This window comes from Martes martes (genome assembly GCF_963455335.1).
Source record: "Martes martes genome assembly, chromosome: 4".
NCBI lineage: Eukaryota > Metazoa > Chordata > Mammalia > Carnivora > Mustelidae > Martes > Martes martes.
The window spans coordinates 36,687,142-36,712,594 of NC_137891.1; the positions used below are offsets into that span (position 1 = coordinate 36,687,142).

The 25,453-nt window shown below is 34.8% G+C and overlaps 1 protein-coding gene across 3 annotated transcripts in view; it reads left to right on the top strand.

Moving 5' to 3' along the window:
• RNF19A (ring finger protein 19A, RBR E3 ubiquitin protein ligase) overlaps positions 1-25,453 on the top strand; it is a 56,811-nt gene that overhangs the window by 22,932 nt on the left and 8,426 nt on the right. For all 3 annotated transcript variants that reach the window (XM_080800217.1, XM_080800218.1, XM_080800219.1), the window contains 4 exons: positions 4,141-4,908; positions 16,381-16,589; positions 20,685-20,829; positions 21,682-21,844. In XM_080800217.1, the coding sequence (XP_080656343.1) occupies positions 4,235-4,908; positions 16,381-16,589; positions 20,685-20,829; positions 21,682-21,844 (1,191 nt within the window). In that variant the 5' untranslated portion in view covers positions 4,141-4,234. The remainder of the gene's footprint in view (positions 1-4,140; positions 4,909-16,380; positions 16,590-20,684; positions 20,830-21,681; positions 21,845-25,453) is intronic.

Consider the following 25,453-nt stretch of genomic DNA (forward strand, 5'->3'; position numbering starts at 1 on the left):
AACAACAGGTGTGGGCGAAGATGCAGAGAAAGGGGAACCCTCCTACTTTGTTTTTGCGAATGCAAGCTGATGCAGCCACTCTGGAAAACGGTTTGGGGGTTCCTTAAAAAGTTGAAAATAGAGCTACCCTGTGACCCAGCAATTGCACTGCTGAGTATTTACCCTAAAGATACAAATGTAGTGTCTGAAGGGGCATGTGCATCTGAGTGTTTATAGCAGCAATGTCTGCAATAGCCGGACTGTGGAAAGAGCATACATGTCCATCAACAGCTGAATGGATAAAGAAGATGTGGTGTATATATATACACAATGGAATACTATGCACCCATCAAAAAATAAAATCTTGCCATGTGCAACAACATGGATGGAACTAGAGGGTATTATGCTAAGCGAAATAAGTCAATCAGAGAAAGGCAATTATCATATGATCTTATATGAGGAATTTGAGAGGCAGGGTAGGAGGTCATGAGGGGAAGGGAGGGCAAAATGAAACAAAATGGGACTGGGGAGGGGAACGAACCATGAGAGACTCTTAACCTCAGGAAACAAACTGAGGGTTGCTGGAGAGGAGGAGGAGGGAGGTATAGGGTGGCTGGGTGATGGACATTGGGGAGGGTATGTGCTGTGTTGAGTGCTGAGAATTGTGTGAGTCTGGTGATTCACAGACCTATAGCCCTGAAACAAATAATACTTCTATGTTGATTTAAAAAAATACTAGATTATACTTCCCTTAGTAACTGTTGTCAGTGGTTTCTTAATATTTTTCCAAAAATTGTATAAGTATATGTAAGTCTGTGTGGGTATGTTTTTTCCACAAATGCATTGCTTATATTATACACACTATTTTGAAGTTATTTACTTTAGCATTATATAGAGAGTGCTTTCCATATCGTTGCACATAAATTGTGGCTAGTTCATTTATTTTTATCAATCCCCTGTTAGATACATAAGTTATTTTCAGGTTTTGTACGGTTTGTTTGTTTTTTTTTTTGTCTCGTTTTATTTGTTTCTATCACCTAGGCTACGGTGAATTTCCTTGCACATTATCTTTGCACACCTGTGTCCTTACATTTTCTGAAGGATAAGTTTTACATGTGGGATTGCTGGTCAAAGAATACTTCCATTTTGACATTTAATAGATAAGGCTAAATTGGTTTCCCCAAATTGTGCTGATTTGCATTCCTCCCAACAGTATATGAGTTTGTTTGTTTTTTTTTTAAGATTGTATTTATTTATTTGACAGAGAGACAGTGAGAAAGAGAACACAAGCAGGGGGAATGGGAGAGGGAGAAGCAGGCTTCCCACTGAGCAGGGAGCCCCGTGTGGAGTTTGATCCCAGGACCCTGGGATCATGACCTGAGCCGAAGGCAGACACTTAACAACTAAGCCACCCAGGTGCCCCAGTATATGAGACGTTAACAGTACATGCTTACCAACTTTTTACGACCTTTGGCAATCTAATGTGCACAAAGAGGGTATCTAAGATTTGAATTTTTGCTTCTTTAGTTTTGGTTATTATTAAAAACTGTGTCCAATCTTTCTAATTTTTATAATTCTTCAAACATCCTCCTTGTATCTTTGTTATCAGGTTGTACATCTTTTTCTCATTAATGTGTGAAAGCTGTTTGTATAGTAGGGAAATTTTTTCATTGTTATACATGTTTTTCTAATTTATCACTTTATTTCTGCATTATAATATTTTTTACCATGTTGAAATATTAAAGTTTTAGTGTTCAGATTTGTTTATTTTTCCTTTGAGCTGTATTTGTGTATTTGCATAATGTTTTAGGATTTCCTAAATAGGATGAATACATGTTCTAATTTGCTGATTATCCTCATTTAAATATTAAGAGTACTTCTAAGGGCACCTGAATGGCTCAGTTGGTTGAGCATCCAACTCTTTTTTTGGCTCAGGTCATGATCTGAGGGTTGTGGGATCAAGCCCCAGTCTGGCTCTGCACTCAGCTGAGAGTCTGCTTAAAATCTCTCTCCCTGTTCCCCGCCACCTCTGTACATTTCTACCCCCCCTCACCCTACCTCAAACTAATAAATCTTAAAAAAAAAAAAAAAAAAAACACCTACAGGGTTCTCTTTTGGAGAAAAAAAATTACATGGCTATCAAGTGTCTTAAAATGTATATTTTGAAAAATTTCCCAGGTGATACTGGTAAGTACCATTGGTTTACTATTTTAAGTGACAGATTCTTATGATAAGTTCCCCAAAGTCAATTCCCTCTGTAGTTCTCTTCTATGATGAATATATTTCACTGTGGAGTACAGAGGACATTATGAAATGCAAGTTAAAATAAAAACATGGAAGAAAATAATGCAGAAAGTTTTAGTAAAACCTACCATTACACCCTATATTTTCCTCAGAATTAGCAGAGAATGCTGCATATAATGAGAAAATATAAACTGATGGACAAGAATAATGTTTGCCTGAGTGAAATGTTTTTCTAGATTTTGTGTTAGGAAATCAATATGACTTTCTCAAGGATATGTGTAGATACCAGCTCAGAAAGCTTTTTTTTTTTTTTTAACTCTGTGATATAACAATCATTCAGTAAAGTGTATGAACATGAGTTTGTAGGTCAGTGATTTATCACAAAGTGAACATACCTTTGTTACTACTACATATGTCAAAGTTCCCTTTGTGCCTCCCCACAAAAGCTATCTATACTCCTGATTTCAGTCATCATAGATTAGTTCTACCTGGTTTTAAACTTTTTTAAAATAGAATTATACATACAGTATGCCATCTTTTGTGTGAGATTCATTCTTGTTTTGTGTGAAGCAGTATTTTGTTCGTTTTCATTCATTTCTAATATGCTAGAAAGTGTATATAATTCTATCGTTGGAAGAAGTGTGGGTTGCATTTAGTATTTTGGCTTATTATAAATAATGCTGCTATTAATATTGTTATGTATCTCTTGATGCATGTGGGCATTCATTTCCCTTGTGCAGTTATTTCTAGTAGTGTAATTGGGTAATAAAGTGTCTATATGTTCAAGTTTGGTAGATACTGTTAAACAGTTATCCAAAGTAGTTGCGCCATTTTACATTCCCACCAGCAATCCACATCTTTGGTAATACTTGGAAATGTCTGTCTGAATTTTAGCCATTCTGCTAGATGTGTATCTCATTGTGGCTTTACTCTGTATCTCCCTGATGACAGATGTTGTTGAGCACTTTTTCATATCCTTTTGTTAAATGCCTGTTAAATCCCTTGCCCATTTTTCTTTTTGTCTGTTTTGTCTTAAAATGTAAGTGTTATCCACATTCTGGGTACTTGGTCCTTTATTAGTTATATGTGGCAACTGTCTTGTCCCACTCTCTTGAATACTGTCTCTTGAGTTTCTTGTATTCCAACTTGTCAGTCTTTTCTTTTATGGTTAGTACTTTTGTATGTTTAAGAAGTCTTTTCACAGAAATATTCTCTGTTGACTTCTAGAAGCTTTATGATTTTACTTTTCATACTTAGATCTGCGAACCAACTGGAATTGATTTTTATGCACCTGGTGAGCTACAGGTTAAGTTTCTCTTCTCAGATGGTAACCAGTAAAACAATAGTATGTTTGTTTTGTTTTTGAAAAGGCTGTTGTCGCCTTTGGCGTAACTCTAGTATCCACATATACTTGGGACCTTTTCTGGACTGTGTTATGCTCCATTGGTCTTTGTATCCAGTGTGGTGATGTACCACAATGTTGTCTTAATTCCTGTAACTTTCTAAGTCGTTGGATTTGGCAGGGTAAGAGCACACACACACTTCACTTTTCTTCAAGATTGTAATCCTTTGTATCTGTATGTATATGTTACCGTCAATTAAATTCTGAAAAGCAGTGGGGAATCATTGAAGTCTCAGTGAAAATGATCAAAAATTTTTATGAGATTTTAATAATGGTAAGGTCAGCTCAAATCTAGTTTTTTAATTAAGATTAAAGAATATACTTGTTTTAGTGCTGACTATATATTCTTACATTCTCATGTAGACTACTCAGTAAATTGGTGTTATTAAAAAAAACCCTAATGACTAAAGAACGTACTGGTTTGAAGTTTCGTAGTAAGGTTGTAAGTTTATTTAAAAGTCATGCACACTAAGAATATAAATAAAATTTTCTTGGTGTTATGTTTTGTTTTTCAGACCATCTATGATAACAGTCTTCTGTAAGTCAAGCTTTTTCAAGAATTTGCTGAAGGAACCAAGTAGGATTTTCTTACATCATGACTTAATCTGAATGCAAGAACAAGAAATAGGTTTCATTTCTAAATATAATGAAGGGCTGTGTGTAAACACAGACCCTGAGTCAATTCTAATGAACATTTTAGACATGAGTTTACATCGGCAAATGGGTTCAGATCGTGATCTTCAGTCTTCTGCTTCATCTGTGAGCTTGCCTTCAGTGAAAAAGGCACCCAAAAAAAGAAGAATTTCAATAGGCTCTCTGTTTCGGAGAAAAAAGGATAACAAACGTAAATCCAGGGAGCTAAATGGCGGGGTGGATGGAATTGCAAGCATCGAAAGTATACATTCTGAAATGTGTACTGATAAGAACTCCATTTTCTCTACAAATACCTCCTCTGACAATGGATTAACTTCTATCAGCAAACAAATTGGAGACTTTATAGAGTGCCCTTTGTGCCTTCTGCGGCATTCTAAGGACAGATTTCCTGAGATCATGACTTGTCATCATAGATCTTGTGTGGATTGCTTACGACAATATCTAAGGATAGAAATTTCTGAAAGTAGAGTTAATATCAGTTGCCCAGAATGTACTGAACGGTTTAATCCCCATGATATTCGCTTGATATTAAGTGATGATGTCTTGATGGAAAAATATGAAGAATTTATGCTTAGACGGTGGCTTGTTGCAGATCCTGATTGTAGGTGGTGTCCAGCTCCAGACTGTGGGTAAGATTTTGTTTGTTTTTTCTTAAGTTAATATTTTTTTCTGTGGATAAAATAAGAATTAGCTGTTACTCAAAAGAAAAATCTTAACATGTCAGGTGTGATTCATTATTCAGTAAACAAATGTACATTGAGTGCATACCATGTGCCAGGCACAATGTTAGATGCTAATGGCAGGAATATTATCTTACTCATTTTTATATTGTGTCTCATCGCATACTCATTTGAACATTTTCGGAAGAAAGGGATAAGTTGGTAGAGTACAGGATCTAGTTGTGTGCAAATTGATTATCCCTCTAATTTGGAAAATTGTTATTTTAGTGTAGCAGATGAAATGATCAGGGGTTTTGTTTGGTTTTGGTTGTATAAACTCAAATGACCCTTTCAAAAGACACCTTAATGTGTGCACAATGTCCTCTGTTCATGTTGGTATGACGTAAGTATTGCTAATATCAAGATTTAAAATAATTTTTCTTATACATATGATTATGTTAACAGTATCTTCTGTTTATAGAGCATTTCCTATATAGGGTTGTCATAACTAGGAATAAATAGTCATGCTTTTCAAGAATAACAAAGGCTGTAAAGATTGGATGTTACCATTAGTAAGCTAGAGATTATGTATAAGTAAGAGTTGGGGAAAACCGAGAGCTTTCAAGATTATCTGGGTATAATCAGAAATAAGGGTAGAATGTGTTTCTCGGATGAAAGTATTTCTCGGATGTTTCTCAGTATTCATCATCTGAATCAAATCTATTATTAAAAGCTTGTTGAGTAGTAACTTTTCAGATTGCATCTAGCCTATATCTCTCATTCCAAATGAGAAAATTAATAGTATGTTACCAGCCTTTGCAAATCCCAACCGGTTTTCCCAGGTATAACTAACACTTTAACTGTCCACCAGGGATTTCAGTGGAAATAAAATATTAAAAATGTTACCTGATTATTTGACATTTTATGAATTCATTAGTTGTGTGAAGTACTTAAAAATACAATTCATTACCACATTTGAACTGTGCTCTCCTCTAATGCAGGGAGCTTGTACCAGAACATAAATAATAAAATAATATGTTAAAGATACTTTCTAAACTGGGCCAAGGTTGGCTGTGCTTACAGGTGTATGACAGAAGCAAACTCTGGGAGCCTTGAAGAGATAAACTCTCAAGAAAAAGATTGGAAGAAATCTTGATAATGAACAATACCTTTAAATAACTTGAGCAGGAGACAGTATCCTGTCAAAAGAACAGCTTGCATACAGTTGTATCACTCTTGGTCCCATGGACCTCTGCACAACATTTTCACTGGTGCAAGCGTGCATTCATTAGATTTCAACTTGGACAGCAAATTTTAGGTTAATACACTTTTTGCAAATCATTATAGCAAATACTCCTTCAAGAGTTCAAATAGTGAGGAATATGCCTATGTGGTGTGTTTTGTCTGGAGAAAGAGTGTGGTTTTCTGTCTCTCATGGAACCCCAGGGTAAAAAGTACTTCCCAAGTTCTTCAAGCATTTAATGGTTTGGTTGTTTGTTTGTTTGTTTTTTAAGGTTCATTTATTTATTTGTCAGAGAGAGAGCGTGCACACAAGCAGGGGACAGTAGGCAGAGGGAGAAGCAGGCTGCCCACTGATCAAGCATCCTGATATGGGACTCAATTCCAGGGCCCTGGGATCATGATGTGAGCCAAAGGCAGACACCTAACTGACTGAGCCACCCAGGCATCCCCATTTAATAGTTTTAAAAGAAAAAGTTTGAAAATGATGGCATGAATTAAAAGGCTTAAGTGTCAGAAGCTATGGCCCCAGGAGATTGAGGCAGTAAATCCTGCCAAATTTTCTGGTCACTAAATAGATATAATCTCTTGAGCTGTGTTAATTGATCATGTGTTCCTAATGGATATCAATTGTGTTAACTTAATAGAACACAATAGATACAGCTGACACAGATTCTTATTTATATAAGAATTTGATTTTAGGGGAAACATGCTGAACCAACTGGGAAAGGATTGATTTTTTCAACATACGGAATTGTGAAAGTAGCTGTTTGAGGTGGGGGAAATGAGATTATCACCACACATAACACACCAAAGCAAAATCAAAACAGATTATAAAGGAAAGTTTTACAAATAAAAAGGAAAATTTTTAATGAAAAGAAAATATAGGTGTAAGATTAGCTCACCTGCTGCCATATTATTAAAATTGAATACACATTTACCCTGTAACTTAGAAGATCCACTCGTAGTGAAATACCTTGAAGAAATTCTTGTGTGCCAGGAGACATCTAGTTAGGAGACATGTTTAAGAATGTTCATAATAAAAAAGGGAACTGTTTTCAAAAAAAAAAAAAAAGAATGTTCATAATAGGCATGCCTAGGTGGTACATCCAACCCTTGGTTTCAGCTCAGGTAGTGATCTCAAGTTGGTGAGATCAAGTTGGTGAGGTCAACTAGTGCAGACTGCCTCCACTCTGCACTTAGTGGGGAGTCTGCTTGGGATTCTCCCTCTGCCCCTCCTCCTCATGCACTCTCTAAAATAAATCAATCTTAAAAAAAAAAAAAAAGAATGTTCATGATAGCAAACAAGAAAAAAAGTGTTCATTAACAGTAAAATGGATGAATATATTTAGTTTCATGGTTACCTATTGAAAGGAGGTTGTGAACTTGAAGGAGAAATCGAGAGGCTTCTAAAGCCACTGATAAATGTGGTAAAACCATAGGTTCTGACTTGCCAGAGATAGTTCAGTTTATGCTTTTGCTGTAATTTTGATTGCATTACTCTTCTCAAGTGTTTTAGTTTAGGTTGTTAATTATATGAGCTCCTTACTGATACTTTTCTTAGTTTGCGTGGTAGATACGGGGTATTTGTTTTTATTTATAAATCCTTTTTGTAGGGTGACATTTTTCAGTAAAATTTAAAGATGTTTCATAAACTCATACTTTGGGTTATTTTTGCCCAATTTCTTCTTATTGAGACTTCATTGTCAGAGAATAAAATGGCTTAGGGTCACGTAGGTGACTCAGTTGGTTAAGTGTCTAACTCTTAATTTTGGCTAAAGTCATAATCTCAAAGGTGTGAACCTGAGCAGGGCTCAGGTTCAGTCTGCTTGTCTGTTTCCCTCTGCTCCTCCCCCAGCTCGCTCTCTCTCTTTCTCTCAAATAAATGAATAAAATCTTTAAAAAAAAAAAAACAAAATGGTTTAATATTTTAAATATTTTGGAGAAGATAAATGTTAAGTATAAAATATAAAATAATAGAAACAGCTACTTTAATAGATTCTGTTAATATGAACATAACTACTTGATTGCTGTGTAAGTTTAACAAAGAATTAGCCTTGGTTAATTTGACTATAAATTAACTCTTGGTTTCATGGTTGTCAATAGTCTTACCCACAAAGGACAAAGAAAATATGTCAACGTTACTTCGTAATGTATTGTCATTTATATTTGATTTACGTTGTCTCTCTAGATTAAGAGCATATTTTATATACTTGATTACATTGTAGGCTTTATGGTTGCGTTACATAGAAACTGTCATCCAGTAACAGAAAATTTATATGTGTACTTTGAGAATGGAATACTACGTAAGCCTTGATTAAAGGTTTCAGTTTTACTTAGAATGAGCATGTAGACCTGATTTTAAATGTCTGTCCTATCATGTTGTTACAAGGCTTGGGGTAGACCTCTAATTTTATTACTAACATAATTCCTGGCACCCAGCAAGTTTTTTGTAGCTCTTATTTATAATTCCTTGTGTCCATTTCTTAAGATTTGCCTTAATTTTTAAAAATCAGACAGTTATTCAAATATTTAATGCACCTGTGTGCCAGGTACTTGGAAACTTAATAATGAATAAAAGACAAAAATCCCTTCCCCCTGGAACTTATTAAAATCTTTGGATCCACAGAAGGACATATTTTATTTAGAATCCATTTATTATTTAAATCTGGTATAAAGAATACTGGTAAATAAAGGCCTGATTATCTGGCAGTGAGTAATGGAAATACTTAGCTAGCTAGGACCATTGACATGTATATAGTATTTAACCCCTTTTATTGTACAACACACTTGAAAGGCTTTTTTCTAGAAATGCTGTATGTAAAATTGTGAATTTTTTTTTTGCATTTGATATTTATTAATCTGACCATTTTCTGTATCTGACATTAATTTTACTTAAACATGTAGTTTAACACACTTTGAGAAATATTGCCCTTAGCTTAGAGGAGAAAGAAAAGCTGACCTGGTTTCTATTTGAGATCCCTCAGGTTTTCTGACCTAATACTCTTTCTACTCTTCTGAGGGCCAGGACAAAATTGAACTTGTTTTAAAAGACAGTATTTTGGAAAAGTCCTCTTGAGAAGGAGCCAAAGCTGTGTGCTTTGATTTAACCAGGGTGAAGTTAGCAAAACTGCTGCTATAACATGCAGTCTACACAGGCTCAGAAAAGAATCTGGTCCTGGCTAGGGAGACGTGTTGAGGCGAGGTGAGGGGCACATAGGAAGGAATGCATAGAACCTGTCTTGAGTAAAAATACCTGATTACCTTCTGCCCGGGCAGCCTAATTTATACATTGCAGGCAGACAGCAAAAATTTGGCATTTTAGTTTTTGTCATCATGTGTTTTCAGTTGGCCACCCTTCTACCAGCACGCATTATCCCTGTTATCTCATGTGAGTGCTTCTGACTTTGCTGGGGAGCTTGGAATATACAAAAACATTTATTATACAAGAATATAGTTAATGATTTAATAATGTCTGTGAGCCTCTCAAGGGCAAAAAGGAAAAAAGTATTTGATTTTTCTTCGTAATTGCTGGTTTAGCCATGCTCAATAAAGTGTTGTTGAATGAATCAATCTGACTATATGCCACTAACATAAATCATGTATCATAGGAACTGTCAATAAGCCATTTTATTTTACTTTTTCTCAATAAGCCATTTTAAAGCAATGTGATCAACTGTAATCAGGTTTGTGTAGTGTCAAACTGGCCGACATTTAAATGATTCTGAATAATAATTTATTCTGGTGGAGGATACTATTCATAATGGATTTAAAAAATGGGACCATCGGCTTAGGAACTAAACAATATATATTTTTAAATTCCGGTTAATCTTCATATAGCTCTTATTTCCACCCTACAAAGAAGGGTTTTAGCCATAACTTGACCATCTTTCGACATGCTGAAAATGCTTTTGTAGGCTGACCTTTTAGAAATTTTATACAGAGAACAGATGCGACTTGTGATTTTCTCCAGAGGAAACAAATACACGTGACTTAGAAAACAGCAGGTTTTGTGTATAGGGAGCCATAATGAATATAAACTGTGTTTCAGTGGAAGTTGTAATTCATAACTAAGGACATGTATCTGTTAGAATAGACATTCATAAAAGTATTCTAAGACTTTGAGCTTAGAGTTTAAAAATTCCTTGAGCTGAGAGTTTGCTCTTTTTAGTTTATTCTTCTAACCATAAAATTGGTCTAGATATATTTTAATGTTATGTAATTCAGTATATACTGCTGCTAGACCAGCCATTGTTAAATGATACTGAAATTTTTGGTGGTTTTAAGGGAATCAATAAAAATAATATTCCCTCAAACCCTCTCTCTCTGTCAAATAAATAAATAAAATCTTTAAAAAAAATTCTTTTAGCAAATCCTAAGTTAAAAAAGAAAAAAATGAAAAAGTGCTTTAATTTTGTTTAGCATTTTTCTAACTTGACCACTGAGTACTTTCTTAGTATAGACCTCCTGTTGCCACTCGAGTGAACAGAAAATATTTCTGGAAAGATTGTCCTATTTCTTTTTTTTTTTTTTTTTTAAAGATTTTATTTATTTATTTGACAGACAGAAATCACAAGTAGGCAGAGAGGCAGGCAGAGAAAGAGAGGAGGAAGCAGGCTCCCCGCCGAGCAGAGATCCCGATGCGGGGCTCGATCCCAGGACTCTGGGATCATGACCTGAGCCGAAAGCAGAGGCTTTAACCCGCTGAGCCACCCAGGCGCCCCAAGATTGTCCTATTTCAATCCCTGTTTATCTTTTCCCCCACTTTCTTCTTGTCCCTCCACTTCTGCTAAATAGGAAGATTTAAACATTTTTAAGTAGATAGACATGGAAGAATAGAGATGGAAAGTAAGACTTGAGTTAAATAATGAATCGTAAAAGGACATGGAGCCATCTTTTAAACCAAGATTTGGATACTGTTCAAGCCAAAGATCTTAGGTTAACTAGTATTGCTCAGTTATCCCTGACAGTCTGCTGAGGGTGTTCTTTTCCCATATAACACTTAATGCACCAGAACAGAGACACTCCTGAAATTTTTCTTTAAAGGAACCATTTTTTTAAAAAGATTTTATTTATTTATTTGACAGACAGAGATCACAAGTAGGCAGAGAGGCAGGCAGAGAGAGAGGAAGGGAAGCAGGCTTCCCGCTGAGCAGAGAGCCAGATGCGGGGCTCCATCCCAGGACCCTGGGACCATGACTCAGGCCGCAGAGGCTTTAACCCACTGAGCCACCCAGGCACCCCAAAGGAAGCATTTTATATTTAATTTAGTTTTACCATTTGCTTCCATTGTAATTTGACAGTTGTTTTCCAATGGAAAATAAGTTTGACTCCTACACAATGAAAATCATCAAGAGGCCTAACATTCTGTTTTCAAAATATGTGAATGCTAGTTACATTTAATTCTTGCTATATTATAAAATATGCCTAACAAAGTTACTAAGATTGAATGTTTATGAACATTTACATAGTAAGCACTCAATAACTGTTAATAAGAAAAAGCTGATAGACTCTTAACTTTTAGTTATCAAAATATACATTCATGAAAAATAGGATTATTAAAGATAAACCTATTTTTCTTTGCAACTTGTACAGATTGAATGGGACTTGAATGTTTAATTCTGGGGTAGGATCTCTCAACTTTTCTTTTAAAACGGAAATACTGGGAAGTAGCATAAACAAGTTCGAGGTACTTTATCTCTGATATTTGAGTACATAATGATGATGTCCCATGAATGAATTCTCTTTCCCCTTCCCCCGGCTTTCCCTCCTGTTCTCTCTACAACACACAGTTTTATTTAAAGATCACAACTCTTTTTTTTTTTTTTAAGATTTTATTTATTTATTTCACAGAGAGATAGATCACAAGTAGGCAGAGCATCGGGGCGGGGGGGGGGGAGCAGGCTCCCTGCTGAGCAGAGAGCCTGATGTGGGCCTCGATCCCAGGACCCTGGGATCATGACCTGAGCCAAAGGCAGAGGCTTAACTCACTGAGCCACCCAGGTACCCCTAAATATCACAACTCTTTTTTATTATGATAGGCTAATTTCTGAGATGCATCAAACCTACATTTATTTTCAACAAATGCCAATGACGAAGTAATTCATATTTCTCCAGGGCCAAAGTCAAATATCACTAATTAAGGTGTGATGAACTTATGGGATACAAAAGTAAATGTAAAATTTTTTTTAAAAAATAATCAAATGTTAAATACTTACCATCATCATGCAGAAATGCTAGTCTACTTGTCAGCTCTTTAGTTTGCTCCAGATAATTATACTGCGTATTTAAAAAATCTAAATAGGTATTCACTATTTATAAACAGTTATTCTCAACAAGTTTAAGTCACTGTAAGGTATTTTTATCTTAAAGCAACTTATAATGCTGTTTTGGAGCTTGATTATTGAGAATAAAATGTTTTGAGACCTCAGTTTTTGCACCATACCCTTTCACGTTTTCATGGATTATGTACTAGATGTGGAAATTATCTTGTCATGAAAGTTAAAAGTAGCAAAGCTGACATTCTGCTTTTAATTCTTGTCAAAATGTGAAGAATTCCCTAATAGGACTTTTTCTTAAAAGACCCATAGCTTGGGTGCCTGGGTGGCTCAGTCGTTGGGCGTATGCCTTCGGCTCAGGTCATGATCCCAAGGTCCTGGGATTAAGCCCCACATTGGGCTCCCTGCTTAGTGGGAAGCCTCCTTCTTCCTCTCCCATTTCCCCTGCTTGTGTTCCCTCTCTTGTTGTGTCTCTCTCTGTCAAATAAATAAAATCTTTAAAAAAAAAAAAAAGAATTATGATACAACATTTCTGTTAATCTACCTTGTGTATTTTTATATTTATTTACTCAGAAAGGCTATATTCTTCCTAAATTTAGTTCTGACACTCTCAGTGTTCATATTAACTACAAATCTATATCCCTTTTTAATGATTTGAAAGTTAAGTTTTTATCTAAATTTGGCTTTCACAGTTCTCACTAATAATTACTGTATTTTATTCTTAAACACAATGTGCATTTATACTTGAGTTGTCCAGTAAAATTTCACCATATGAAGCAGGAAGATTTTTTTAATCTGTATCTAGAATGCCTACCAATGTTTGTTTATTTTTTTGAAGAATTATTTCAGAGAGTGAAAGAGCACAGGGGGGAGGGACAGAGGGACGGGAGAGAGTCTCAAGCAGACTCCACACTGAGCCCAGAGCCCAACAAGCCCAACACAGGGCTTATCTCCCAACTCTGAGATCATGATGTGAGCTAAAAGCAAGAGTCAGACACTTAACCAACTGCTCCATCCAGGCGCCTTCCATACATTATTTCTATTGATATAGAAAGGATAATAACTGTGGATCACATGGTCATTAATCAAGTACAGACACAGAGGTACTGGAACTGTCATTGAAATGGTGAATTGCTTGTTTGGCATTCTAAAGATCAAGGCTAAAGCTAAAGCTGACTTTGGCTGAATGCTGAAGTATTTGAATCCTGTTTTATGTTTTAGGAAGACTTAGTTGTAGGGAGATTATGTGATTTAATGAGACTATACAGATAATAAGTGGTGGAAATGGTATTTTGACCAGGTAACCTAAACTTCTCTTCTGCCTATATATATTGTGACTGACCTTAACAAACAGTTGGTCTTAGCATCATTGTCCCTTGCACACACACAGATTTCCCCATGTCTCTCTCCTTCCCTCCTTCCTTCAAGAAAAGCTAGGATAGAAAAGAGTTATGGAAGAGAGCATCATTTCCTTTTCAGTGAAATTACTATTTTAAAGACTGCTTAAGATTATAATTTGATAGATTATAATTGATAGATCAAATGTAGAGTCTTTGAGGACTTTTTTCTTTTTATAAATAACTGCAATGAACTACTTTCTCTCAGGGAAAGTAAACTTTGCTAAATTACCCCATGTTGATATATAAGTTGTCTTTATTTAATCATGCTTGAACACATTTACGATTATGTTGGTAACTGGAGAATCGGTCTATCAAAAATAAAATGGAGGGGCACCTGGGTGGCTCAGTGGGTTAAAGCCTCTGCCTTCAGCTTGGGTCATGATCCCAGGGTCCTGGGATCGAGCCCCGCGTCGGGCTCTCTGCTCGGCGGGGAGCCTGCTTCTCCCTCCCTCTGCCTACTTGTGATCTCTGTCTGTCAAATAAATAAATAAAATCCTTAAGGAAAAAAAAAAAGAATCTAGCACCTACTCTGAAAAGCCTCTGGATTTAAATAAATAAATAAAATGGAATTTAAGATGTAAAATTTAAGTTTAAAAGGTGAGCTACTAAGGGAGCAACAGGTCCCAAAAGTGGAGGAACTTCCTGACTCTTAAAATTTTATAATTTTACATGTTATCTGGAAATTTAATAAAAATATCAGTTACAGTTACCATTTAAATTTTATTGCCAATAAGAAGAGGAACCCTGAAAACTCCCTTAAATTTCCAGCCAAAAGGAAATATTTGCTATTTTAAAAAGCTTCTTATACATAGTTAAGACTTGTTTCTGTCTCTTTCAAAGAGAACCAGATCCCAGACATTTTTTATTGTAAGTTTTACTGAGATAATTGTAGATTCATGTGTAGTTGTAAGAAATAATAAAGAGAAATCCTGATCCCAGGGGTGCCTGGGTGGCTCAGTGGGTTAAGCCTCTGCCTTCGGTTCAGGTCGTGATCTTAGGGTCCTGGGATCCAGCCCTGCATCTGACTCTCTTCTCAGTGGGGAGCCAGCTTCCCCCTCTCTCTCTTCCTGCCTCTCTGCCTACTTGTGATCTCTGTCAAATAAATAAATAAAATCTAAAAAAAAAAAAGAAGAAGAAGAAATCCTGTTCCTTCAGTTTGTCCCAGTGGTACCATTCTTCAGTGCTATAAAGCAACATCACAAAACAAAACAACAACAAAAAACATCACAAGCAGGATATTGGCATTGATAAAATCTACCAATCTTATTTAAATTTCCCCAGTTTTACTTGTGTGTGCATGTATATTTAGTTATATACCATTTTATCACCTTACATAAGTGTATTCACCACCATGCGGTACTGAACCTATTGTTCTTTTATAAATCTTCTGTCGCCTTCCCAACCCCACCCCTAATCCCTGGCCACCTCTAATCTGTTTCCATTTCTAAAATTTTATCATTTCAAAAATGGTCTACAAATGGAATCATAGAGTATATAACTTCTAAATTGACTTTTTTCACTCAGCATAATTGCTTGGAGATTTATCAGAGTGAAGTGTATTGGTAGTTTCTTTTTGTTGTTGAGTAGTATTCCATATATATGCACCATAGTTTAACCATTCACTTAGTGAAAAAGACCTCTAGACTGTTTCTAGTTTTTGGCTGTTAAAAAAAAAGCTGCTACAAGCATTTGTGTACATGTTTGTACGTAAGTTTTCATTACTCTGGGATAAATGTCCAAGTGTGCCCAGAATTTATTTTAAGTAAGAAATTATTGAAGTGCCAAAATATTAATACAGAGAATAGGTCTCAGGGCTAGTCATGAGTCTACTGTTTTCAGTTTTTTAATCTGAAGTGAAAAAACAAATTTTCTATTTGGGAAAATCAAGTTCACATACTTTTTGGAGGAGATTGGCACCAAAGAGCACTTTTACCATGAATCTTAGAAACATTAATGTAAGAATTTATGCATAAATACAAGATAATCACAAAATTTATGAATTATCATAGTTTGCCATTAACTGATAGGGGTAGCTGATTCAGTCATCATTGCATTTTTAAATAGGTGATATTTTAATTTTCTGATTTTAAAAAGTAGCAGGTAATTATAAAAATAAGAAATATATAAGTATATAAAGAAGAGAATTAGAACTCTAGTACCAGCAAAACTACTGTTAAGATTTTTGGTATATTTCCTTCTAGTGTTTTCTGTGTGCATACAATACTAATTTAATATAATTTTTATAAAATTGGAATTAGGCTAACTCTACAGTTTGGCATCTTAAATAAAATTGAAAGTTAAAAGTTAAAAAATTGAACTTTAAAAATGTTTTTAACCATTTATATGTATTCATTTGTGAATTGTTCATTTTTTCCCCATTTTTATGTTGATGAGATAGCGTTAGGGTTTATGACTTAATTTGCTCATGTATATATAAATAGAAAACTTTTTCAGTTGGGTAATTGTTTTACTTAGTATCTCTTCTTTTATGTCCCATTTTAAATCATTTTTCTTATTCTTTGAAGATATGCTGTGATAGCATTTGGATGTGCTAGCTGTCCAAAATTAACTTGTGGGCGAGAAGGCTGTGGAACAGAGTTTTGCTACCACTGTAAACAGATCTGGCACCCCAATCAGACCTGTGATGCTGCTCGGCAAGAGAGAGCCCAGAGTTTACGTCTGAGAACTATACGTTCCTCATCCATTAGTTATAGTCAGGAGTCTGGAGCAGCAGGTATTTATGTCTAACTTTTTCTAATAAAATATTTGACACAAACAGCACTATAGTTATCTTAATAAAAAATGAAGTATTCAAATAGTTCCTGTCATTACCTTTCCTCCCTCCAGTTTTCAGAAATGTTTTTTGTGTTGTTAGTATTTCTGTTCCAGAAGCACTCATTCCTTACTGTGGGAAAAATGGTATTGAGGTTGGGAAGATTTTATTGTAAAAAGACAAAAAAGGAAGCGCTGTGGTGATGTATATAATTGATAACTGAGGATGGTCTGAAACTGTTGTTCATAAAAGTATATTATGCAAAGCTTAGCAAAGATGTTTAAAAGTCATCTTTTACTTACAGATGTGTCATCTAATTCCAGGATCAAGGATTCAAAATCATACTTTATGGGACACTAAGAATTTTGTGTCTTTGGCTAGGAATTTTTAAATTACCTGGGGATCTATTGTGTGAACAATGTATCCACCTCCTAAATCTCAAAAATTAAGAAAAATTTTGATCCTCTCAATATTCTTTGGATAAAAATTGAAAAAATTAATATTTCCTGTTTATGGAATGTCATTGTTTATTGGACTTCCAGTCATTTTTAGAAAAATATTTTTCTCACTGATTGTAAAATGGAAAAACTTGGAAAATACAGAAATTGTCAAGAAAATAATTTACATTCCTACTACCACTGTGTTGAGATAGTCATATACTTTATGCTGTTAAAGTCAAATTTAAAATTAAACTTTAAATTCAACATTTAATACTTGTATCTAGTGTACACAGATTTTCATGGTTGTTTGCTCATTGACTTGTTTCTGTTTCCTGAAGATTTGGTGTGGAATTCAAAGGTATTAATAATAATTTACAGGTATGGGTCCAGAAGTAATTCAGAGGAGACCTGATAAACCTAAACTGTATCCTCTAGGGTCAGCTGTAGACATGGAGTGATCCACTTGGAAATGATATCCCTCTTCTCTGTGTGTGGACATGGGTATTTATTGATTGGTTACAGGGTATGCATATTGAGTTAAGAGCCTGGACTCTGGAATCAGTCTGTCTATAGATTTGAATCCTAGCTTTTCCACTAATTCTGTGTGACCCAATCAAGCTTTCTCATCTGTAAAATGAAGACACTAATAATTCTTATGACTGTAAGGTTTAAACATTTCCTGACACAAAGTAGGTGCTCTAGCTGTTTGAGGTAGAGAAACTAGAGAAACCAGTCACCTGCTAGAAATTTGTGTTTGTTATTAATTTTAAAATAAACATCATGATTTAGTCAGGCAAATGAATGTTGATCTTTCTCACTGTATTCACTGTGGAATATTTTATTTCAGCAGTGCTACCCTGGAATGCCTTATTGATCATAACCTTTAGATCCCAGTACAGCCTCTTAAATTATCTTCTTAATGTCAATTTGATTTCTGGAAGTAACAAGAAGTTCGTTTGGAACTAAGTCTAACAACTAGAATAACCAAGTTGAATCACTGGTTTGGGGTGGATCCAAACTAAGATGTGACTATATGATCATGAGAGTGATTTTTTTTTATATTAAGTAGCTTTGAAAATAATTATGAAAGAAAAACTCTCCAAGTGATTTGAGCCAAATAGTAGCATTGTTGGAACAAATATAACCTCCCAAGGTGATTATTTTAAAAACTTCTTTTGGAGTTTTTCCATGTTCAAAAACCTTACAATTCTGAAAATTTAAAGTACATGCATTTTTACCTCCAGTGCTCTAAAAAATCAAAGCTCTCAGGACAAATGTTCATGTGATAGTTTCTTTTGATGAATCTGTAGAAAACTTGAACTTGGCTACTCGTTAACTTGTGGGGGAGAAAAAAGAGGAAAGGGAACTACCATCTAAAATGGTTTTATTAATTCCGTTATTCCAGATACCTTGATTTTTTTTTGTCTCCTGTTACCATGATACATTGAAAAATTGGCTGCACTTTTAATAATTGCTTGACATAATGATAATTAATTGGCTCTTTCTGATCAGTCAGCTGAAGATAAATAAGTATGCTTCATCATCTGGTACATTAAGTAATTTGTATTATGATAAAATTATCTTTAAACTGTAACAGTATTATATCTACATAAGACACTTTATTATAGCTACTAGGGAGTTTATGCACTTGGAGTTAACATTTTACGTGAATTATATATTTTTCATTTTTTTACTATATTTCCCCCTTTATTAAAAATATATTTAATTGGCTTTCGACCCCCATCTGTGTCTCCTACTGCTACCACCCCAAGAGATAACATGTTTTAAGTCCTTATAGGTAATCTGGTGGAGGTGGGAAAGTTCTTTGAACAAATTTTGAGAACTGTATATTGTTGTGAAACCTGTTGTTTTTTCCCCCAACATGACAATAACCCATATTTTAACAGTAAATAGAAATGTAATGATTAAAAAAAAAAACTTTGCCAAATATACCTTAAATAGAAATGGGAAGCTTTTTTTCCCCAATATAGAGCTGCTATGGATTAATTGATGTTCAGGGAAGGGGGCATTAATTGACCATCCAATCAGTAAAACAACTCTATGTAGGAGTTTTGCATTTGAGAATATTTTGAGAGATATATATAATGTGCACAGTAAATTTCTAATTTAAGAGACAAAGACAAAACAGCCTTTTGTATAGATATATAATCACACAGTGGAAACATGCAGATACAGATGTATAAAGAGACATCAAAAATACATTGCTATGGCGTTCGTTTCTAACATATAATCTTAGCATATTAAAAGGCTGTGTTGTGTTTTAGAACCATAAAAATGGGGATGTCACCTTTCATTTTGTTCTGAAGATTGCATTGATCAGAGCAAAAGTCAAATCTCTTTACTCCCACCACTAATTAAGATAGTTACTAGTTGAAGATACTCTGGAATGAGGAAGTTTATCAATTAATATGCCACTTAAGCAGATAGTATTAGCATTTCTTTAATTTGATGTACAGGCATTATATCTGCTATAAAAGCCAGCTTTTTAAAATTCATGCTCCAGTGTTAAAAAATTTTTAATGCAGACTTTTATGTTCTTTGGATCATTTAAATCATGACTTATAAATATTTTTAATTTTTATATTCTAGTATTTATCATTTGTCTTGTTCTGGCTGCATAGAGTTATCAGTTTGCTCAAAATTGTTTGAAATTGTTAAAATACTAAATGTGAGCATTGACCAGTTCTTAAGTTAAAAAACAGCTTTGGCCCTAAAAGAAGCACTAAGGAAACCTGAATTCACTGATAAAGCACAGGTAAATTTGACCATAAAACTTTTAGAAAGGAAAATATAATATAGTTTATTGCTTATCATATAAGAAAATGGAACAAGTACTTGAATTCAGCAGCTAGTACTACACATACCTTTTCTTAACTGTGTGTAATTGGAAAATATAGCTGGCTACTAATAATAGTAAAATAATTTATCGGTTGCTGTTAAGTAGATGCCAAGGTTCAAAGCAGTTGTATAATATAACTCTTACTTTATGTCAATGATTCCAAATGTTATGTACCATTTGATTTTAACTTGGCACCTTTGTGTCTTATAACCATAGTATTTGACAGGGATACAGCAACAGCATTTGAATAAATGACTTTTAAAAAGACAAAGATAACTTCTGTAGTACAAAGAATATCTACACTTTAATAAAGCAGAGATGGTTAGAAAAATTCTAGAATATGAAGTGCCACTCAGAGAAGACAGCAGTTGGGTAGGAACAAATAAAAACTTTTTGTAGTTTGCAGTTTGCTTAGGGCTATCCTTGGTTCTCCTTTCTCTTTTTATTATTTTGTTGCTCTTTGTTCTCATTGTTCTATTGTGTTTGAAAATGTTTACAATTTGAAAATTTAATGTACAACATGTTCCTTTTCTCAGAAAGGAAGAAAAATACTTTTAAAAAAAGTTAAATAGATGTTCTCTGTAGCATTTCTTTTGAAAAAATAGTTTATGTACTAAAAACAGCTGGCTAAAGCTATCAGTTAACAAACTATATATGTTAAGATTTTTTGGCATTGCTATAATTGATTATCTATTAGAAATTGATATTTTTAGACCAACTTTATGTAAGAAACATGTCTCTCTATTTTCCTAATAGCTGATGATATAAAGCCATGTCCACGATGTGCTGCCTATATAATAAAGATGAATGATGGGAGCTGTAATCACATGACATGTGCTGTCTGTGGTTGTGAGTTTTGTTGGTTATGTATGAAAGAAATTTCAGATTTACATTATCTAAGGTAAGTTTATAGACGGAGCCATTTAGTTTATGTCATACCATCCTGAATGTGCCCAGTCTTGTCTGATATTGGAAGCTAAGTAGGGTTGACCTGGTTAGTAGTTGGAGGGGGCGGGAGAAAGAGCTATTTATATCTAAATATTTTATATTGTAAGATAATTGGGAGACCGTATTATCTTAGGGATTTTTAAACTTGATACTTACACTACGAGGAATGTGTTTTATTCTAGTTGCATACATCAGGTAACGTGAGACATAAATTCATGATGTATCTTTGAGAGGAAAAAACATTTTTTAAACAAAAATAAAATTTTTATTTTATTTTAAAAAGCTTAAAAGGAACCAAATAATTGTGCTAGCCACTTGGGATTAATTAGTCAAAAATAGGAAGCATATAGATTTCTTCTTTTTTTGTTTGTTTTATTAAACTAGAAGCTAGTATTTTATATCCCCATGTAATTACGCTAGGTCATAACTATTTCCATTTAATTTTCTTAAATATAAATTCCCTCATTTAGTTCACAAAGTGAGTTTGATATAATCAGATAGTTGTATACCTAAAAATAAGCATGTTTTGCATTAATTTACTCTTCAGAAACTAACCTAACATTTTCAAGATAATGACTAGGGATAAATACTTAACCTGAATTCTGGTTGTCAGTTTCCTTTGAAAATAACTGATGGTCATTCTTATATTGATTTTTTTTTTTTTTTGGCTTTTTAGTGAACTCAGAATTTTAAAAACCTCATTTCTGAGTATGAGAATTCTTTTAGAGTCATTGTTTCAATGTATTATAAGTCATTTGCTGATATTATGTTTTATAGCAGTTACAGTTATAATTTTTTCCCTTAGTCCATCAGGATGTACTTTTTGGGGGAAGAAACCCTGGAGCCGGAAGAAGAAGATATTGTGGCAGCTTGGAACACTTGTTGGTGCTCCTGTAGGAATTGCTTTAATAGCTGGCATTGCTATCCCTGCAATGATTATTGGCATTCCTGTATATGTGGGCCGTAAGGTAAAATGCTTAATTCTGTATTAGTTCGTTATCTTATTCTAAACCTTCAGGTTTAAGACTGATGATCTTAGGGTTTTTGTTTTTTTGGTTTGTTTGTTTTTTTGTCTTGAAAGATAATTTTTCGTATCTCAGTATAAAACTATTTTATTTTTTCATAAGATAATAAATTTTCAGTGTTTGGCAAACTTGTATGTACCCATAAAAAGTAGAGTTGCCTTTTTTTTTTTTTTAATTTGACAGAGATCAAGTAGGCAGAGAGGCAGGCAGAGAGAGAGGGGGAGGAAGCAGGCTCCCCACGGAGCAGAGAGCTGATGTGGGGCTCGATCCCAGGACCCTGGGATCATGACCTGAGCCGAAGGCAGAGGCTTTAATCCACTGAGCCACCCAGGCTCCCCCAAAGTAGAGTTGCTTTAAAATTACCTGAATCTGGGGCATCTGGGTGGCTTAGTGGCTTAAGCCTCTGCCTTTGACTCAGGTCATGATCTTGGGGTCCTGGGATCAAGCCCCACATCGGGCTCTCTGTTCGGCGGGGAGCCTGCTTCCCCCTCTCTCTCTGCCTGCTGCTCTGCCTACTTGTGATCTCTCTCTGTGAAATGAATAAATAAAATCTTTAAAAAATAAAATAAAATTACTTGAATCTGAAAACTTCCGTACATTTCCTTTCTAACTTTAAAGTATTGAAGGACACCCGATATTTTTCTCATGGATATATCCTTGTAAAGTTAAGTCTATAACAAGTTAATAGCTAAATAACACATGCCCTCAAGGCAAAGAATAATTAGCCAGTTCCTGAATTATTTTGAACTTCGGTTCAAAGGTTTTATTTTCTTAGATTACTGCTATTAGTAAATACGCTGTTTTATAGATTATAACTGTCTTGTGTAAGTCCAAACACCAATAATTACTACTGGCCTATGAGTGATGAATTATACTTCATTAGCCAGGCAATAATTCTTTTTTGAAAGGTTAAAGGGATAATTTATGAAGTGGCTAAGAAGTCTGCTGCTGTCTACATTAATGGAATCTCAGAATTGAGAAGGTACTTTAGAAATTATCGAAGGGGTGGCTGGGTGGCTCAGTTGGTTGGGCATCCAACTCTTAGTTTTGGTTCAGGTCATGATCTCATGAGTCCTCAGAGCCAGCAGCAGACTCTGAACTCAGTGGGGAGTCTGCTCAGTTCCCTCCCTCTGCCTCTCCCCCAACTCACACCATGCACTCTCTCACTCTCTCTAAAATAAATCTTCAAAAAAAAGAAAGAAATTATCTAATCATAACCTTGCACTCAAGCAGAATAAAGTATAGGAATTAAAAGAAATAACATGTGGTGAACCCTTACTGTGGGGTAGGTGTTTTAATTTGACTCATTTTAACCTTAAAGAAATTTATGTATTTGAATATTGAGGTTTGGGAAAGTTTATGTAGTTCTCTAAGTTACACAGAAAGAAACAGAGCTAGGATTTAAAACTAGATACACACATTCTTTATGTAAGATCCCTGATCGGTTTCTCCTAGCCATTTGCGCACTTCAGTGTTGGAGACATCACCAACTCCTGCAGCGGCCCATTCTGTTGCCAGCTGTCTGTAATTGTTAGGTTGAGTCAGAATCTGTTTTCCTTTCAATTGTTTCATTAAATTCTGGTTATGACTCCTCAGGAGGAGGCTGATCCTCTTCCATATTCAATATATGTTGAATATTTTTAAATATTCAACATATATTACTTTATAATCAGAAAAATAGCAATATATACTATTTTTGAAAAATTACCAAGGATAAATAAACATGGATACTTATGAGCCAAATGTTTATTTCTGAAGGTTTTAATTAATTAAATTTTTTTAAGGTCTCCAACATAGTAGCTGATTATTTAATCTTTTATGTAGTTATCCAAAGCAAGGCTTTGCTAAGAACAAAACTGTTTATTCAGATACCTAGAAGTAGAAGAGAAGGAGAGACTGTTGTAATGCACACACCTACAAATAATTTATAGAGGAGAGATTACTTACCTCATTGTTCATGTCTTGGGAGCAGTTAAAAAGTTAAAAGTCTCCTTTTTTTCAGACATATACCCAGAGGGTTGCCATTAGTTTTCCATTGAAACAATGTTCTCTATGGTGTTTAGGGTTACAGACCAGCCCAGGAGAACCTGTTAAGCTGATAAAGTACCTAAAAGCTTAGTCTTTATTTATAGTAACAAATAGAAAATGTTGCACAAAACAGTAGAACAGAAAAAAATTAAGCTGAACCAGGAATAGAATGTTGCGATCACTGTAATTAAAGATTGGTGCTTAAGGATGGAAAATTTTCTGAAGATTCCTGTCTAGTCTGTCAGTTTTTTAACTCTGGCTTTTCTCTGCTTCATTGCTAAGTTTTTCAGGAATGGTAATGAGGAGAGGAGCAAGGATTAGCTGCAGTGCTTAAGGATAATGAAAGATGCCTTGGGAGGCCCTGCCATCTCTGCCTGCTTAGACTATTTAGGGAGGTAGAGAGGCTCATTCCCTAGCGACGTATAGTCAATGCTGGCAGGACTCTGACTAGGAAAGATGAATGCTTCTTGTCCCATGCATGCTTCACCCGCCTCTCCACCCCAGTTTTGTCACTGTTTCATATATGCCACAAGACTCATTGTACTTTATAGCCTTCAAGATAACCACATAATAATTTTATTAAACCTCACCTGTAACATTGTTCATAAGTCAAGTATTTATTTTAGAGACTACCTGTACAGTTTTGAGGGCTGTTCTGAATATGTCTTGAAACAGAAGGGAAGTGTACTTGATGAGCTTTAGCCTTTGCAAACCGTGAGACCAAAGATACTGGGCTGTTTCTTGAAGTTGATCTATTTCACAGGCCACTTTCAATGTGGTATTAAATTCTGTTTATTAACACCTATACTATACAAAGTTGCTAAGTAGATCTAGTTCCTGTCCTCTGGCCGCATTCTTCTCTTTTTTTCCCTCTTTGTACCTTTGACTTTGAGCTATAAATGAGACCCCAGGATTCTGAGTCATTTGATGATAATTTTCTTTATAAAAAAGGATCCAAGAAAAAGTTAACTTATTTATGATGTTTGCTTATTAGTACCGCTTGTTAAGGTCCATTTAAAAAAAAAAGTGTGGCAGTCTCCCCTAGAAGCCAACTTTTACCATTTTGGGATATCTGCTTATTATTTATTTTAAAGATTTTATTTAGTTGAGAGAAAGTACAGACGGGGAGGAGAAGGGAGCACAAGAGGGGAAAAGAGGGAGGAGCAGGTTCCCCACTGAGCAAGGAGCCCAGTGCAGGGCTCAAACCCAGGACCCTGGGACCATGACCTGAGCCAAAGACAGAGGCTTAACCGACTGAGCCACCCAGGCGTCCCTAAAAATAATATTCTTAATTCCTTCTTTGCTCAAAACATGATTTTATTATTCCTGAATAAGATTATACATCTACTCAAAACTGTTTTTTAAAAGCAAACGCAAAGTAAAATCTATTAAACCACTGTCTTATTTAAGCAAATTATTAATAAGGACTAAATTATGGGTAAAAATACGGTTTAAGAGCAATAAAACAATCATCTTGAATTAGGACACTTGAATGAAATTATAAAAAATCACTTTACTAGCAAC